General features: G+C 45.3%; 1 protein-coding gene across 4 annotated transcripts in view; it reads left to right on the top strand.

Annotated features, from left to right (window-relative positions):
• Positions 1-414: 414 nt before the first annotated feature.
• Positions 415-19603, top strand: part of LATS2 (large tumor suppressor kinase 2) — a 74028-nt gene continuing 54839 nt past the window's right edge. The window contains exons 1-2 of one of the 4 annotated variants that reach the window (XM_053311474.1): positions 415-655; positions 15882-16556. In XM_053311474.1, the coding sequence (XP_053167449.1) occupies positions 16215-16556 (342 nt within the window). In that variant the 5' untranslated portion in view covers positions 415-655; positions 15882-16214. Of the gene's footprint in view, positions 656-1334; positions 1512-1961; positions 2590-15881; positions 16557-19603 lie in introns of those variants that run through there. The other 3 variants (XM_053311476.1, XM_053311475.1, XM_053311477.1) reach the window with 3 other exon arrangements.

Below are 19603 nucleotides of genomic sequence, written 5' to 3'. Positions count from 1 at the left end.
AGTCCCTGTGAGTTATCGGTGAGCAATTCACACACAATTCGGGTTTTTCACAGCCTTAGAATGTAGTAGCCCGATTTATATGGGGTAAAAGAATCCACTATTTGTGTCGGGGTTTTTTTGGACAACTCCGAGTTCACAGTAAAACCTCCTAGGAAACTCGCCTTTCTGTGTGTAAGCTTGCTGTGTGTAAAAGCCAAGGTTGCTTAGAATCAGAGCCGAAAGAAGGGCAATAGGTTATTCAAGCCAGATAAATCGACTCGTGAAGAAGGGAGCGCGGAAAAGGAGGGCAAAACTTCCAAGGGTCCGCCCCGCCAGGGCCCGACGAGCGCGCGCCGTGACCACGCCCCCTTTCCCCGCTGGAATGCCAAGGGAGGGAGATCGGATGACGCCAGAGCCCGGGTCACGTGGCACGAATGGAATGCTAACAATGTGGCGAATGTCCCAACTGTGCGCTGCTGCTGCCGCATTCTGAGCCCAAGAGGGGGAAAGAGAAGAATGGAGAAGGCGCAGCGGCGCGTCGAGGGAGGCGGCGGTGGCAGCAGCAGGCGCAGGAGGAGAGTGCCGGAGGCTGCCCCTTGACTCTCCATTGGGCACCGAGAGCGAGCGAGGAGGGGGGCTTCGTGCGGGAAACCCCCTTCCTCGCTAGACCCAGAAAGTAAGCAGGGCTGTGGAGGGGTGGGGCGAGGGGTTCCCCTGGTGGGAACAGGCTGCCCCCTCCCCTGCTTTGAGGCTTTTTGACCCTCGAAGGAAGGGGCTTCTGCAGGCAGAGTGTTGGCAGGCACTGGGGGGGGGGGGGCTTTCTGGGGGGCTTTCCCCAGGGGAATCCTCTTTCGCACGCGTTGTACTTTGTCCTTTCCCCCTCTGAATGCTGTTATTGTTATTCCGCGAAGGAGAAGGGAGAGCTGGGGAAGCAGCGGAGGAGAGCCGTTCCGTCTTGGCCGGGACTCAGGAAAAAGTTCCTGCGAGGCAGCGGTGGAAGGCGGCCGGGGGAGTCCGCTGTGGCACAGCAGCAGCCCCGGGAAGTGCCCACCTCGCTACTTTGGGGCAGCGCGTGTTGGAGGCGAGAAGGGCAGGCTCAGGGGAGATGTGGGCTGGAGAGGGAGCGCTCCTTCTCCGGGAAGAGTGTAGGGCGAAGTGCGCGGGAGGACTCGCCCTTTCCTCTCCAGGAGGGATCAGCAACTAGAAGGCCCCTGGGCCAAACCCTCACCCCAGATACTGCCAGCCGGTCCTGCCAACCTAGAGGCGAAAAAAAGGTATGGAGAGAGCGGTAGCTGTGGCAACAGAAATCGCTAGCATAGGGGGTGAGGCACGGGCCCACCGGCAGTCGCCCTCCCTTTCAATGTGCCCCTCTAGAAAACTGGCTTCTGACCTAAATCATATGTAGGACGGAGGACGCAGTGTAGCAAACGGCTGAGGAATAGCAGGCTTTTGGGGATGTTGGAAGGCGCGGGCCTTAAGTGGATTGGGCTGAGACAAACCTGAGAGTGGGCCGCTGATAAAGTGCTTGCCGAGTAAGGGTTCCGTCACGTATGAAAGCGCCTCCACGTGAATCGGGACAGTTGTATGTATAGTTAGCATCCCTGCTATCGGTGGCCTGGGCAGATGCGCCGCGGGCGTGCCGACTTTACACACTGCCTACTCACGTAGCAAGCGCGTTTATACGAGACGATCGCGCGTACGGGCAGCAAGCCTGTTTCAGCCGTGTCGCGTCTGTTTTGGTCCAAAGTTCGCCCTTAACCGTCTTGTCCTCCTCGCCGCGGGGTTGCATGTGTGTTAAAAGTAAAGTGCGGGATTTCTGTGCCCCGTTTTCAGTGCGTAACGTGGCACTTCTAATCTGCGAGCAGGGAAACCCGTGGGGGGCATTTGTTCCGGATTAAGCAATGCGGAGTCCAAGGGGTGTGACTTTTGAGGATGTGGCATGAGAGTGACAGGAGGCGGAGTCTTGCAGCCCGATCCTAGAATGCCCCCTGCAGTAAGTCACTCCAGCTAGTTTAGCTACGATCCATGGGCTGGATTCTCAGGGAGGCTGCCTGCCCAGGGAATGGGCAACTTGGCCTGGGTTGCAGGGGCCAGGAATGCTGCACAGAAAGGACCTTCGCCTCTTCCGCCGCCACCACGCTCCTCTCGCGGGCTGCGCCTCTGCCGCGTCTCCGTTGACACCCTTCTTCCGTCGGCCTTTGGAGCGGGGCCCGGGTGGGAGCCTAGCAAGCAGCAAGCGAGCCCGCCCCGCAGGCGCTCTCTGGCTCTGACCGCGCTCCGGGCCTCTCCCGGGTCCCCACCGGAAGACCAGAGCCAGCCGCGAGCAAACTTTCCAGCCCTGGAAAGTCAGGCGGCGCTGCGAGCAGGGGAGTGGCCCCTTCGCCCGGGCCTCCTTGGGGCGGCTCTGACCGTGGTCCTTGCGGCCCGAGCACTCAGAGGCCGGAGTAACCGTGTGGCCACACCTGAACCCCGCCGGGCCTTGCTGTCCCGAGGTTTCCCTAGTCCTGCCTTTGGAGCATGACAGCTGAGACGCCGGGCCTCTGATGAATCCAGCGCTGCTTCCCCGCTTGCCTCTGTTTTGGGACTGTCCTCCTTAAATCCATGTTAGCCGTAAGGGTGTCTGCATTTATTTTATTTTATTTTTGCGGAGGGGGGGCGGATATAGGGAGGCTGGGCCCGTTTCCTCATTCATTAGCAAAGTCCACTCTTCTGGTGCAGATCTTTGCCTCCCCCGCTAATGCCGCAACCTGCATTTAGTCCAGGGTTCGGGATGCTTTCACACTGGACTCTTAGATCTGTTGCATTTTCCACTTGCGAAATTTGGATGCCAAACCCAAAATTGCTACGTAAGACTTGATTTGACAAGGACACACCTCTGCTTTCCGCCCGGCATTAAGGCATCAATTGGATCCTGCGGTAGTGGGGATTGCTCTGCAGAATATGGAGGGAGCCATCAAAGTCTTGCAAAAGTTGAAGGGAGCCTACCCTGCTGGGCCACCCCTCTGGTGACTGGCAGGGGTGGGGCAGGCAGAGCTGATGGCTTTGGTGGGAAAGTGGTCTAATTTCCCTTTTGTGCAGGCGTGTTTCCAAGTGGTCATTTCCCCTCTTGCATATTATCATCACCACCACCCTTCCTTCCAAGTATAAGGCTCATGGATGGGTATATGACCCACCACCATTCTTACAGCACTCTGGATACTTAATGCACACCTTAAAGGAAAATACACTGCTGATAACCCCTGCTAACTGAGCTAGGAGCTCAGTTAAGAGCTCAGCGTTTCGTGTATTTAGCAGGGGGAGAGCAGCTGTCCCTATCCAGCCCCAGCAGCATCCCTCCAGTGATTGTTAATGGTGTTTACCTTATGCTTCTTTTTCGATTACGAGCACTTTGGGAACAGGGAACCTTTTTACTTACATTTTCTTTTGCTATATAAACCACTTTGAGAACATTTGTATGTAAATATTCCTCTTAGTCATATTACATTTGTATCTTTTGTGAAGGCATCTGGCCTTGTTTCAAGAACTGCCATATCAAAAAAATTAACCATGTGTTGGAGAGCAACCTTTTATTTTTTGGTGGCATGTGCTTTTTGAATGCAACTTCATCAGGGACAGGGTTATATCTCTGAAAGCTCATGGCAGTCTTTCAATGTTAGTCTTTAAGGTGCCAAAAAACTCTGTTGTTTTTCCTGCAATAAAGTGATATGGCTATTCTTCAAGAAATGAGAAGTCAGCATTGACAGTTGTCCTATTTGTTCTAAAGAATAGGGGAAGCTAAATTTTCCACGAGGAAGATTCCTGTGTAGCTTGCAGGTTTACACAAACAGAAGATGGCCTAGTTTTTTAAAACTGCCAGTTTTGCAAAAACGTAGCGATTATTAATATAGAGTATTAAATACTGTTGAATCCCTGAGTTGCTTAGAATTAGGAAATATTCATAAGGTTCTGTGGGAGTTCTGAAATAAGGAACTTTTGACAAGCATCATTTGTATAAACTTCTTTGCAATGTCATTTTTTGTGTTGCTTGTGATATTGATCACTTGCAAAGCTTCTGTGTTAGAGGTAAATGCTGCATCTGCACACAGGTTATGTCGGGCCAAGAGGGACGTCTTTAGGGACATGTGGGAATGGTTTGCGTCCCATGGCCTGTATCTGTTTGTACATGTTGAGGTCATGCTGGGACAACTGGGCTCTCACTTTTTCTTTCTCTCATGACAGTTGTGTAATCTGCTGCATACTTCCTATGTCTAGTGTATCAATGACTTCTGTGTAAGAGTAATTGGTGTCATGGACAGCTCATCTTGTAAATGTGCCAGGTGGCCGAGGTCCCCCCCCCATGAATGGGGGAGGGGTGGAAATGGGTAAACCACTAGGGATTTGCACAAATCGATTTTTTTATTCGATTTGTGCCCAAAACATATCAACCCTGATTTGTTTTGTATCCAGATCTACCCCCTCCACATCACCCCAGTTCGATTTGTATTTGCTTTGATTCGATTTGGATTCAGACCACTTAACAAGGTCCTAGGGGCACCAAATTTGGCTGGTGAGTAGGTCCCCATGGTTGCCACCTAGCACCCAAATTTCAAGGCAGCAGGAAATTTGGTTGATTTTTAATCAATTGTTTTAGTTTTTACTTATTTTGAACATTTCCACCATAGGAAACAATGGGGATTCGAAGTTGCCATATCCTAACCCTAAAACAGATCCACAGCTTTCATTAAAAAAAGAAAAGCTAAGCTTTAGCCCTTGTAGAAGTGGAGTTATGGAGCAAAATGTGCAGTCATTTTTCAAGTGTTTGGATTCTTTGGTATATAATAACTTTTCCTCATAATGAATCTCTATGAGGATTCATTGCATACCTTCATTTCTTCTGTTCATTTTGACTATCATTGGACAGTGCCAACTGTCAACTGCCATGTGTCAATTACACCCTCCCTCTCCCCCCACACACTGGGGTACTCAGTTTATTTTTAAGGTATTCTTGAAGTGTTTAGATTCTTTGGTGTCTTCATTACACACCTTCATTTCTTCTGTTCATTTTGATCCCACTGCTTTGCAGGTGGGGGTGGGGAATTAGTGGCATCCCATGTTCCAACTACCCCGCAACCCCCAAGACACTGGGTACTCAGTTTATATTTTAAGAATTTTTGAGGTGTTTAGACTCTTTGGTGTGTGATGAATCTTCATAGGGAGTCATTGTGAGGAAAGATTATTAGACACCAAAGAGCCTAAACACTTGAAATCCTAGAACATAAACTGAATAGTACACCACTGTCTTGTGGGTGGGAGTGGGGTGTAGTTGGCACATGGCAGTTGATTGTTGGCACTGTTGAAAAGACAGTCAAAATGAATAGAAGAAATGAAGGTGTGTAATGAATCCTCATAGGGATTCACTGAGGGGAAGTTATTATAGACCAAATAATCCAAACACTTGAAAAATAGTGCCCACACATTTTGCTCCAGAACTCCAAGGGCTAGAACTTAGCTGCTTTTTTTTTTTTAAATGAAAGCTGGGAATCTGGGGGAATTAATAGGAGGGATCCAAATCTCGAATTGATTCTAATTGAATCAGGCACGATTCGATTTGTACCAGAATCTAGCCAATGGACCACAGGGGTGATTTGTTTTGTCTCCAAATCACCCAAATCAGCTAGATTCTGGTACGAATCAATTTGCACATCCCTAGAAACCACCACATAGGTAGAAATGAAGTCACCAGAATGTCTTCAGGGAAGTGGATTAGACAGGTAACAAGGAACCAACAGGCTCTTCCTGTTAGAAAACATGCGTTGTCTGACTCATGGGACTTTTGCCTATTCACACTCCTTTTGGGTAGCAAACTGTCATGGGAATACTTGGCCCCCTTGAGTTTCCAATAGAGTAAAGCCATGTGTATTAAAATAGTTTCCCTGAACACTTTCATTCAGGACAATGCAAGTCCAGTTAGTGCTATGTGTGCGTCACAACCCTGCTAACAGTGATTAAGAAACGAATGAAGACAGGTACTGTCTGTGAACCAGCTCCAGAAATACTCACATTGACAGTGATGATTGTTCTACATCTTAGAGGATGTGTATCTGTTGGAGAGAATTGTGGGGTCTGGCCTTTAACTACTGGGAAACCTATTATATGCTAGTTCTCAGGGAACTGACACATTTATATGGGCCATCATTGTCTAAAATAATTGCACATTTTCTTTGTTCAACATGTAAGTGCAAGTTTTCAGTGTGAATCGTGGGTGTATAACCTGCTGTGGTGCTGAAGCCAAGGCAATGTCTATGTTCATCTTTGTGGAGAATACAGGTGGGGTTTACCATTGCCTCCTCCTGCACAGTATGAGATGATGCCTTTCAGCATCTTCCTATATCGCTGCTGCCTGATATTGTACCAGCGGGGATTCGAACCGGCAACCTTCTGCTTCTTAGTCAAGCATTTCCCTGCTGCACCACAGGGAAGCATGTTAATAATACCATGATTAATACAATAGATTAATAATACCATAGGGCCCTCTTCTGTCACCCTTTTCATTGTCTTTGCTGTTCCTGGACAGGAGATAACTGGTAAGGTAAAGTGTGCCATCAAGCCATTTTCGACTGCTGGTACCCACAGAGCCCTGTAGTTTTCTCTGGTAGAATACAGGAGGAGTTTACCATTGCCTCCTCCTGCACAGTATGAGATGATGCCTTTCAGCATCTCCCTATATCGCCGCTGCCCGATATAGTACCAGCGGGGATTCGAACCGGCAACCTTTTGCTTGTTAGTCAAGCATTTCCCTGCTGCACCACTTAAGGTCCAGAAGTAAAGTTGGGAAGTGAAAGTTGCTTGGAGTGCCTGCTGTAGCAAAGATTTTAACCCCTGTGAAGTGCTGCTGCCCTAGTCAGCAATCTACAGTGCCTACTAAGGAGCTTTCGAGTTAAGGTTGAAAATCTTTGTCTGCAAACCCAGCTATATCTGCCAGGGGATGGTCCTTGGCTTGGGACCGCTGTAACATATCTGTATGTTCGTTGTCTGGAACATACATCTCAGGGCAGTTTAAAATGGTTCAACTGGCTGCTTTTCGTTAGTAATCGCAATGGGAGTTTAGCTTTGTAAAGTTTCTGCCTGGGAAAAGAGAGCATAACTGATGTTTTACATAAAGTTGATATTTCTGGGTTCTGAGTTTTGGTCATTGAAGCAGGTATTTTCAAAATGGCTTCTGGTAGTTAATAGCAAGGGCTGACCCTCCAGATGTGTGATGGTGGAAGTCATGTGCACCTAGCCATCGGAAATCCAGCGTTTACATTTTGCCTGGATTCCCAGGGGGGCACATCTAGGAGATAACCTTCATTTCTATTGCTTTTCCTTTAGCAAATTGCATTTGTTCTTGCTGGAGATTATTTTATCTTGAGATCTGCAAAGGGTCATCATATATAAGCCCATTTACTCTCCACCTTTACAATGTCCATCATTAAGTCTGGTAATTTTGTCAAGTGTCCATTGTCTGGCTTCCAATTTGGGGGGCTGACTTCTAGATCCAAAGAAAATTGGTCGAGGGCTGAATTAAAGGATCTCAGACAGCACAACTGCTGCTTATTAGTAGGGATGTGCATGGAGCTGGTTTGGAGGCCCTTTATGGACCTCCGAACAGATTCGAATGTCTGGTGGTTCCACCGGTTCAAAGTGGGGGGATATCTTTAAGAACAGGGGAGGGTGCTCTTACCCCTCCTGCCGTATTTCCTCCGCCGGTGCTATCTTTCAAAATGGTCCAGCAGGGCGGCAGCATACCTCCTTGCCACCCTGTGCCCCCTCAGACTGGAAGTGACCGGAAGTGCCTGGTGCACATGTGCACGTTCCCCACTGGACCATTTTGAAAGGCAGCAGCAGCGGGGGAAATGTGGCAGGAGGGATAAGAGCACCCTCCCCCATCCTCAAAGGTATCCCGCCCCCCCACCTTCGAACCAGCAGTCGCCAGTTCCATGCACATCCTTACTTGTTAGTGGATGATAAGCAGGTGATTCATGTAGGTAGACAAGCAGATATCAAAACTAACCTTGGAATTCCTTCCTCACAGCTTTGAAGATCGCCCGGAACTATTACTAGGTGGAATTAGTTAACTAATACTTCTTTTTATCCTCTTTACAAGTAACATATTTACAACAGAAACAGGGCTCCCTGGGGCAAATAAATATTTTATTAAATAACTCTACCTCTGAATTTCCTAGTCTAAGCACCATGGTTAAATATCTAGGTACTGTGGCTTCCTGGTTTCTGAGATTTTCAAGCCCTGCTTTAACTTGATATGCTGAGAGCTGAATCTGGGCCTAGAATAATCTTGATTTCTAGGCTCTCTGTTGCAATTTGTGTTCACTGGAGTTAGACAATTATTTGGCTAATTCTCAGTCTGAGTATCAGCATTACATTTATCTTGTGGTAAGGCTCTTTGTATTTCCTTGCCTTCTACATCTTTCTGACAGAGAGGTTCTTATCATCCAGTAGTAATAAGATGAGGATTTGCCACTTGGGATGTTTTTGCTTGCATGTGGTTTGTAGATATTACAAAATGCATTGCTTGGCCTTTTGGGGGCAAATGTAAGAGACTGAAAGAAAGGGGCCCTGCAATTTTGACAGGTCTGACCACCTCTGTGGTCCCCTGGAGGGCCATAATTGAGAGGTGTGATAAAATCATGTAACCAACACAATTGCCAGTATGTTACTCTAATAGCAACTTATCACAAAGGCTTACAGAAGACTTTCCATCATATCTACTCTGTTGTAAAGGAGGAGAACAGTGCTGATCTTACATGGATACCACAGTGATTGCCAACACTGTGAAGTTAATGTGGCATCAAAAACACCCTGAGAAGGTCATGTGCCTGGATTTCTTCTTGATCCCTTGTATTAATCTGCTGTAGTAAGTAAAGCATATTATTACATGAAACCTCAGAGACACTCAAATTATATTATTGCTCATTTGTGTTGTGGGCCATGCATACATCTTGACATGTAAGGCGGGAGGAATGCTTCTGCCCTGGAGAAGTTAATGTCTAGACTAACAAGACTGACAGAGAGTTCATCTGTACACAAAGAGAGGTTCTTTCTCCCGCAGAAGAATCTGCTCACATTCCCAGTACTAGTGGCCCCTGCAGCTATTGTCAGAGGAAGCGGGACTTTCCTCTTCACCTGTTCTAAGGTCCGGAGTCCTAGTCAGGGGGCAAAAGACACTCCAACCCAAAAGGAATGACTAGCTTATCTCCATTCCTCTGTCTTGGGAGGGGAAAGAGGCACTTAATCCTGTCTTGTATGCATCTTGCCAAGGATTCAGTACACAATTAATAGCATTATTAATCATAATCAGAGATAGTGGGGTGGAAATTTTTCTGGGAAACTGGAAATTTTCGATTTCTAAAATGTTGACTTGGCTACTTGAAAAACGTTTGTGATCCAGTGATGGGAAATAAATAAGATTGATAGTGTTCCTGTTTTTTATTGTATAAATAGGTCAGTTAACATGCCAAATCAGATTGCAACCTATTTGGCAGTTTTGTTGAAGAAAAATAATGCAAACTAGCTGCCCCAGGCGCAGAGCATCTGCATCTTATTTATTTATTATTTCTCTGTGTAAACTGCCCTGAGCCATTTTTGGAAGGGCGGTATAGAAATTGAATTATTATTTCTTGTTTACACAGTCAGACAAGTGTTATTGACTGGTTTGTTTTATCCAGACATCGAGTCCTTCCCAAGGACGTGGGATGACAGAATTTTATTGTCAATTGTTATAGATATCGTCGCAGAATATAGGCTGTTCCCAGTAAAGCTGCTTTTTGTAATTGGCTGATGGTGATTTCTATGGCCCCTATGGTGTTGAGGTGCTCTTCAAGGTCTTTTGGAACTGCACCCAGGGTGCCAATTACCACTGGGATTATTTGGGTCTTCTTCTGCCACAGCCTTTCAATTTCAATTTGTAGATCTTTGTATTTGGTGATTTTTTCTATTTCTTTTTCTTCTATTCTGCTATCCCCTGGTATTGCTATGTCGATTATTTTGACTTGTTTTTCTTTCTTCTCAACTACAGTGATATCTGGTGTATTGTGTGGCAGATGTTTGTCTGTTTGTAGTCGGAAGTCCCATAATATTTTTACATCTTCATTTTCTTCAACTTTTTCAATTTGATGGTCCCACCAATTTTTGGCTACAGGTAGCTTGTATTTTTTGCAGATGTTCCAGTGGATCATCCCTGCTGCCTTGTCATGCCTTTGTTTGTAGTCAGTCTGTGCGATCTTTTTACAACAGCTGATTAGGTGGTCCACAGTTTCATCTGCTTCTTTACAAAGGCGGCACTTGCTGTTTGTTGTGGATGATGATGATGATGATGATGATTATCTCTAGTTGTCCCTTTTTCTCCCCCACCCCCCCAATGGCTGCCGCCACTTTCTCCCTCTGCCCCCAGCCGGCCGCTGCTTTCTCTCCCCCTCTGGCAGCTCGCTTGCAAACTCTTGCGAGAGCTGCCACACACAGGATTGGCCACGGGTATGTCTTAGTGAATTGTATATATAGATGTTATGCAAATGAGGAAATTTGCATCGGACATTTTTCTTTTCGTTTTCACCCAGAAAACCCACATCTCTGACCATAATACTGTTTATATGGTACATAATATTTGTGTTAAATTTTTTGGCTGCTCAGATCTAAAACATGATTTGCATAAATGACACTGTGGTTTCTCTTTGAACATTCGTTTTTGTTTTGCCATGTTGGTATGCTTTTTCAGCGGGTTGCTGTGGCATGATGAAAATTGCTAGAACTGCATGAAGCCTCTTTGCACAGAATGGTTTGCCCCATGGAACAGCCGCCATGTAGTTTCTTTTCGAGAACCAATTTGCTGTTGTCTGTTCATGTGGACTGTGCCTGAGTCTGAAGAGCTGCTTGAGTTCATGAATCAAATTTTCCCAACATCAGAGGGCTTGGGAAATACTATCAAATATCCCGTACATGGATATCTGAAGAATGTACAAGCAAGTGAATTGTACTTAGTACTGGTCTTGTGCTGGGGTGCAGACAGAAGGAAACCTTGAGGAACAACTCCTCACTTAAACTTGGTGGAGAAAGGGCGGGGGGAAACCACTTTTTGTGGGGAGAAGCATAAGTTTTGGGGGACTGAAAATATAGATTATTTGGTTTGGCAGGGAGGAGTTCAGCAAAAGGTGTGTGTGTGTGGGGGGGACTTATAAAAGGTTTAGGGTAGGTCTGTAACCCTGTGGGATGGGGTATTCCTGTCCTGTGTGGTCATTTTAGGGAACTTGATGCTCAACTTTCTGCTTGCTTGCTAGAAAAGACATTGCAGCCATCTTTAGTAAACTCAAGTTCCCTGTGTCTTTGTGCCGGAAATGTGGGAAATCATGGCATCAGTGAAGAAGGGGTGCCACCATTTGGGTGCCAACCAGGTGCTGCCCGTGCAGGTGTGTAAGTTTTTCCATAGCACACCACTCCTGTTTTATGACTGAAGCGTAGAGTCCAGCTCTAGTCTAATATCTGAAGCAAGGGCATGATGGGAGATGATGGTCTGTGCGGATGTATATTGACATTGGGATCCAAAGGATATGCATGCATGGGAGAGAACTGTTGATGCTGATGCAGCTTTGCATTTGCTCTTCAATGACTCCCCCCACCCCTCAAGACATTCTGTTCTTTAAACCATGCACAAATATGGCAGTCTGGTGGGCAGAAGCTAAGCTCCAGCGATTTGTGCTTGCAAGTGCATATCCCTTCTCGGTGCACATTGCTCCCCTGTGCCATCTCATTCCCTTTTGGATGCTGGCTTCAGTACTTATCTGTGTGGTGTGGCAGGCATCCCCTGTTTCTTGTATATGTTATCTCACTACCAAAACCTTGTGGGTCAGCATTGTGATAGGACACTATTTTAGCAGCTACATCAATGTTTCTTTCGGTACAGTCTGAGTGCAGCTTGTAATTGTTGGACATTTCATGTTGATAGCCTGAGTAATGGGCTGTTAGGCTGGCTATGCGTGAGCACCGTGTGGTTTTTCATTTTGCTAGCCAACTCCCCAAAATGTCAGTACAGAAGATCCTTAAAAGGGAAAGTGTAGAGTATGGCTCCCCAGACTCCAGGGAGCCATCGCACCTAGAAACTCAACCATGGCACCTAGACTAGGATATTCAGAAGCAGAGTTATTTAATAAAATCTTTATTTGTCCCAGACAGCTCTGTTTCTGTTCCAAGTATGATAAAAAGCAGCCCATTTACTACCCGCCCCCCATGTCCGTCACTAAGTCTGATAATTCTGACAAGTGTCTGTTGTCTCACACCTAAATTTTGGGGCAAGCTCCAAGATCTAAAGAAAGTTTGTTAAGGTCTGGTATAGCCCTAAGAAAAATAAGGATGAATCATAGTCTGAACAAAAGAAATTAAATAATTGAATGGAATAAAAAGGATTAAAATTGCATGTGTTGGTGCAAAGTCATGTTCTAATGCTGCCCCCCCAATAAAAAAATAAAATAAAAGGTGAGGCTGAAAGTTACTGGCAAATGTAAACACAGAAGGGGATGCAGTTGGTTCATCAGTGGCAGATTTTACTCTCAGGCTGTAGTAAAGCCCAAGTGGAATCTGGCTGGATTTTGAATCTGGGGAATACGTTCTGGTTGCTGTTGTGCTGTTAACCCTTGCATGGGGCATCTCCCTGCTCCTGTTGGCACCACCTTGAAGCTTGTCTGTTTGCAAGTGGTTCTAGAGATGGCAGAATCCCGTGAGCTTTTGTCACGCCTCCCCTGCTGATCCTGCAGGCCTGGGCTCTGCTCCAGAGGAATGTGGACCGTTCACGCCAGCTGTGTGTGCTGTGGCTAGTTTGTTTTTGAGTTGATAGAAGCCTTGCCCTCTGTGGGAGTTTTCATATACACACCTGTGTCCCCCCCTCGCCCCCGCCTTTTCTGATTTTTATTTGTGTGGGCCTTTCTCTCTCTTTTTTAGAGTACATAGCTTGGGGGTGGTGAGTGAGATTAACATCTCGATCCTAAGCACGGTGATTGGAAGTAAGTTCCGCTGAAAATGGGTAGGGCTTTTGTGTGGTGTCTGGGCACAGCCTCACTGGGCACAGCCTCTGGGACATTCTTTTATGCAAGTGCTGTTGAAAGGAACAGGGATTGTCCAGTAGCACAGCAACACTCGGAATACGTTGGGTTGGTTCTTAATTTTGGAGCTATTTTGTCCACAGAAGAGCAACGTGATTAAAAGACCCAGATACCCAGCTGGAGAGGCCCAAGCCCTTGGAACTGGGAGACCTCCTCTTATTGCTTTCCCTTCATGGAACACCTGGGTGGTCTCCAAATCTCTGTCGGACAGCCCAGTCCTCTGGGTGCCTGCTGAGGGCTGTGGCTGATGCATCAGCCCTGCACTTGCACCCGCGTCAGCATCCTGTGGTCGCTGACAGTCTGGTATTTGCTGTGTGTGTCCTTTGTTCAGTACGATTCTTGCTTGCTGACCTGTCTCTGGCCTCTCCCCTTTGTGATCTCTGGCAGTGCTTGATCATGTCAGTGTGCAGCATGGTTGATGTGTGACACAGGGTTGCCACCAGAGTTCTCTCGGGATGAGTTTTGTTCTGGGCAGCAGTATCAAGGCAGTGTGTGCGCATGAGCATTCAGAGTGGGGCCTTCCTGATTAAACCTGAGTAGGATCTAAAATTAACTGATGAGCAGACATTTTAATACTTTTAATGCATGATTTAGAGGGAACACTGGTTGCCACTGGTGTGCCTTCGCTCATTCTGTAGAAATTGTTTCCAATATGAACCTTGGCTAGATTGATGAGTTAATATATTAGTCCTTTGATATTAGACCTGTGGTGGCAGTGGACGGTGGGGGGCGGGAGTTCTAGTTCTGCTGATGTGGATGGGAATTCCTTTCATATTGTTCTTGCTGTGGTTGCATCCTCTTTCTGCCTAGATTTTTCTCAAGCCAGTCGTCGGCTGGTTTAGCTACAGTGGCAGAGTTGTGCACCACCCTTACTGTGCCAGCAGAACCTCCTGGGCATTTTATTGATTATACAGTGCTTAAAAAGTTCAGTGGTTTACATCGAAAAAGAATAATAGTATGAAGATTGTGAGCCCTTCAGGAACAGGGAACCATCTAAAAATGGTTTGTCCGGTGTGTCTGGTAGTGATTCAGAGGTGGGCCTTCTCTGTAGCTGCTCCTGGGCTGTGGAATGCACTCCCGGCAGAAATCCGTAATCTTAATTCATTATTGGCCTTCAGGAGAGCCCTTAAGACCTATCTGTTTGGCCTGGCCTTCCAGGGTATTTTAATTGTTCAAAATGGTTTTAATCTGCTGTAACCTGGTTCTCCAGGGTTTTAAAACTGTGTTGAATGTTTTAACTGTTAATTGTTTTATGGTGTGTTATAATTTCTGTTTTTAACTGTTAATTGATTTTAAATTGTTATGTTTTAATGTAAACTGCCCAGACCCATTTTTGGAAGGGGCGTTATAGAAATCAAATAAATAAATAAATAAATAAATAAATAAATAAATAATAAAAAGAAGTACAATAAAGATACCCTCAACAGCCACTGCAGGGATGCTCTCTTGGGAATGAATCTGGGATATTTTGCTGCAATAGTTTGATACTCGGATTTATTTAAAGTATATTTATCTTGCTCTTCAGTCAACAAGCTTTACATAAAGTAGAGGAAAATAGTAAATTATTTTAAAACAATGAAATTGCCGGGGTGGGGGTTCTTGCCTTGATGGCTTCTTCTCGCCCTTCACACAGGGCAGTCAGTGGTCCAGCCAGACTCTGTGAGCAGAGGAGGTGTCTGTTCTAGCTTGAGAAGCATCCACAGGTGGAGATGGCGATGGTAATGGCGACATGGCACTGTTTGCACCAGATCCTGCTTGTGTTGCTCAGCAGTCCATTGAGTTAGGCTGTGGAGTTTGCCATTTGGGAAATGGGGCACTACCTCTAGGACTGAGAAAATGCTTCCAGTTGAGAAAATGTATTAAGTGACTTGTGAGTTGTGTCATTGCCAGAATGACTTTATTGTTGTTTGCATCTGTTCCAACCTATTCCTTTAGGAAAGCTTAGGACAGCATGCATGAGATGGTCCTTCCTTTCCAGTTGTGGCTTGTCCCGTCCAAACACGCCCCGGGGGGTGTCCCAGGAACCCCGGCTGTGCCTCTTTCTCCCATCCCGCCCTTCCTTGGTGTTGGTGAGAGCTGTGCTGTCTGCAGGCTGACCACCTGTCAGAGCCGTGTGGGCTCAGCCCATACAGCTCTAGCTGGCAGATGGTTAGCCTGCAGGCAGCATGGCTCTTGTTAATGCTGGGCAGGGCAGGATGGGGAGAAAGATGCAGTGGGGCTGCTAGGAACCAGAGGCAGCTGCACCTCATTTGACGCCCCCCTGGCTCATTAGGATGAGCTGCTACTGCTCCATTCTTAACTCCTCAGCCACTCTATGAGACAAGTTAAGCTGTCATAAAAGTTGCCTGTTCATGACCATCTAGTAAATGTTATGGTGGAGCGAGATTTGAACTCGGGACTCCTTGGTCCAAACCCAACACTGGTTGCACTAAGTACAGTTGTTACCCCAGTTCTTTGGAACTTTCTCCTCAGTGAACCCTGACACCCCAGTCGTCCTTTTCAGGAAAAAAGGTCATGACTTCCCTGTTTGGGGAAAATGTTTAATTTATTGTTGGACTGATTTTAATGTAAAGTTTTTGTGGTCAGTCTTAAGAATTACACGTTGCAATACTGTTGGTTTTCATCTTCTATTGTTCTCTGCTTTGCACTTTGTAAAGGAAACAGTATATAAACGAGAAACCATAATCTACCAGGTTGGCATTCACGTCTTTAAAAAAAACATGCTTTTTGAAACAAACGAAGAGAGCTGCGTGATAGTACATGTGTTCTTTCTTTCAGACACTGGTGAACAACAAGATGAAGTTTCAGGGGTTTCTCCTGGATCTAAAGTAAAGTGTGCCGTCAAGTCAATTCTAGGAACAGTAAAAACTGTGAACTGAAGCAGAGTGAAAGCGACCACTGCTGCTTAGGATCTACGTAGTTCCATCTGAGTGCTTGTGGCTGTCCAGACGTGTGACATTATCTCTACCCCAGGGCTTTTGCAGTCTACATTGGATCTATTTTCAAGGGATTATGTTCTGCAGCAGACGGATAAGAGAAAAACACTGTTGAATGTTTTTGATCATCTGCAAAAGAAGTTGGTATTTATGCTGAAACAAAACTGGATTAACCATGAGGCCAAAGACTTTTCCTGCTACCACTTACTCTGGGAACAGCAGACAAAGATTGCAGGAAATCCGGGAAGGCTTGAAGCAGCCTACCAAATCTTCCAGTCAGGGTTTACCGATTGGACCAGGTGGCGATGGTTCTCTAGACCCTAAAATCCTAGTAGGGAAAGATGCTGCCAGGCAACAGCAAATGCGTCCAGCTGCCAAGTTTGGACCTTACCAGAAAGCGCTGCGAGAAATCAGGTATTCTTTGCTGCCCTTCGCCAATGAGTTGGGCACCACCTCTGCAACCGTTGAAGTCAATAGGCAGATGCTGCAGGAGCTGGTGAATGCAGGATGTGATCAGGTAAGCAGGAATTTTGCTTTGCGACATAGCTGTGAAAATCTATACACAGTGTATCCGTGCATGGTTGGGTTGGGTTGGAAATGCAGATGCAAAACTAAGTTGATGCTGAATATGTGCCCTTGTCCTGTACCATATGCTTTGCAACAGCACCCGCTAAACCAGGAGTCCCCAACTACAGCCCTCGCCATCCCCATCCATAATGACCAAAGGCCATTATTGTGGTCCTCATGGTTGGGAACACCTGCACCAAACCATATGGTTGACACAGAGTGGTGAATTCCTTTGCATGGTGGTGAATTCCCTTGTGTTGTTCATTGAACATTGTTATAAATGCCACTGAGGAAGACCAAAAAGGTGGAAACGTGTTTGGCAGAGATTAACAAGCTACACAGAAATCTGCATTCTTCAGATGAATTCCAGTAATAAGTACAAGATAACAGGAGCAATAACTTTTGGTAAAGTCAATTATATACAACAGCAGTGGGTTCTCTCTACATGAATTTTGTAGAAAATGAACTATTTGGTAATAATGGAAGAATGATTGGTTCATGTAGTCACATTTCATTGGATGTATTACTGTGATTTTATATAGATCTTGGATTGGAATTGTTGCAAGTTCAGATTATTGGTTTTATTCAGGCTATTGGATACATAGTGAAAATAAATACTAGATTTTTACATTCAAGATATAATACGTCTTATGTGATATTACATAGAAGGTGGGTTTTTTTGTATATTCCTGTTTGTTTTTGTACCCACTACAATTCCTCATTGTATGGTTCAGTTCCATAAGCCTGCCCATAACAATCCATACAGAACCTCACAGGCTTAGGGGACTATCCATTTTCTTATATTTCGGAAGAATCCACTACCACTACCACTACCACCACAACTACTACTACTTCAATGCCTGTTAATACTAATATTTGAATACCGCTTTTCAACAATTTTTCTCAAAGTGGTTTATGTAGAAAAATAAATAAATAAAGGCTCACAATCTCAAATAAATAAATAAATGAAATAAAGGGCTCACAATCTAAAAAGAAACAAACCTAAGCAACAACCACTGGAGGGATGCTGTGCTAGGGTTGGATGGGGACAGTTACTCTCCCGCTATGAAACATAAGAGAATCACCATTTTAAAAGGTGCCTCTTCGCCATGTGTATGGGGATTCTCTGGCATAAAGCACCACATTGCTCTTGCTAGTGAACACAGAAGTGCATTTACGTTGGGAGCGCCATTGGCTCCACTTGGTCATGCTCATCCTGTGCATCGTGGCACATCTGTATCCTACATAATTTTCAGCAGACTTGATTTGCTGCTTTGCCAAACTATCTAATGAATCAGGACTCCTTTGGGAACTTTCGTTGAAAAGCAGTATATACTGTAAATACTCATCTTGGTCGTCTTAGATTACCCCATACTCCTGGATATTGTGAGTAGCAGTGATTTGGTCAGAGTACTCAGCTGTGCACATAGCAAGAAGATAGTTTTCTGAAGACAAAGGATACTGCCTTTAGAGTCACAACAGAATTACATTGACAAAAGGTGGTTAGGGCTGAATGTGGTTCTTTCTCTCTCTGCCTTAGTTCTTAGAATTGTATCACAAGTCTTGTGAGGTAGCTGAAAACCTAGGATTGTAAGGTTAGCAGTTTAAACAGTTCTTAATGTCTCTATTTATTATATATTTATCATATTTTTATTCTGCCTCATATGTACGTGGTGTACAAAATTTAAAACACCATATATAACACAGAGTAAACACAGTTAAAATTTCACAAAATACAGTAAAAACAGTCTGATAAAATAAAAACAAATTAAACAATTTAGAATTAATTTCAGTTAAAAGCCTGCGAAAACATGTGCATCTTGAAGGTCTCCCTAAAAGCAAATGGAGAAGGAGATGCTCTTATTTCAACAGGGAGCATATTCCAAAGTTCCAGGACAGCCATAGAGAAAGCCTGGTCCCAGGTCACCATCATACAAGCCGGCGGCAACCGTAACCGAACCTCTCCAGAAGATCGTAACAGGCGGCAGGGTTCATGACAAAGAAGGCGCTCTCTTAAATACTCTGGGCCCAAGCTGTTAAAGGCTATATAGGTAATAATAACCAGCACTTTGTATTTCACCCGGAAACATAGCAGCCAGTGCAGTTCTTTTAAAATCTATGTAATATGGTCCCTTTGGGGTGTCCCAGAGACCAGTCTGGCTGCCACATTCTGTACCAGTTGTAGTTTCCGGACGATGTACATCTGTTTACAGGTGCAAGCTCAGACATAGTAAGAGTGTGGAAACAAGATGTGTAGAAGTGCTGAGAAAGCAGTGAAACAGTTTAAGCCATCATTTTAAGAATTCCAGCTTAGAGAACAGTTTCTAAACGTGTTAACTGTTTAACTTTCTATATGTGTTAACTGTTTAACTTTCTATATTTGTATATTGCTTTTCAACCATAATAGTTCTCAAAGAGGTGATTATACCATTTTTAGCTTGAATTGATGCTGAGTCCTGGTGAGGCCATTTCAGTGCCGCATTTTCCACTGTGCAGCATACAAAACGAGAAGTAGAAAGTGTTTCTTCCTGTACTCTGTTAGCGTGAGCAGCACATTTGGCATCTGGAATTAACATGTTTTCCATGCCTGGGGAATAACTTCTAAAGCATCCCAAGCCTTGAGGCTTTGTGTTCCAGAAATTAAGCATTGGTTAAGTGGGATTTCTTATTTTGTTTTATATTTCAAGACTGCCTGTTGGACAAATAGAGCAAACAAGTATTGGAGCTGAAGAGAAACATAAAAGCCCCTTGCCCCTTGCTGTAAATCTCCCACCTCTGTGTGTTCCCATGCATCCCACTTCTGTGTGCATAAAAAGACAAAGGTTAGGCTTAGGTGGCCGAGGTCACCAATATAAACTGGGTCCATGACTTTTCTGAAATGATACTCATTTTTCTGAGCAAAAATGATCTTCTGAAACAAGGGTTCCCAACCTGTGGCACACCAGATGTTGCTGAATTACAACTCTCATCATGCCCAGCCAGTGTCCATCTATGGAC

Source organism: Hemicordylus capensis, chromosome 3, assembly GCF_027244095.1.
Source record: "Hemicordylus capensis ecotype Gifberg chromosome 3, rHemCap1.1.pri, whole genome shotgun sequence".
NCBI classification, from domain to species: domain Eukaryota; kingdom Metazoa; phylum Chordata; class Lepidosauria; order Squamata; family Cordylidae; genus Hemicordylus; species Hemicordylus capensis.
Note: the sequence above shows the minus strand (reverse complement) of the source record. Positions and strands in the feature narration are given on the sequence as shown.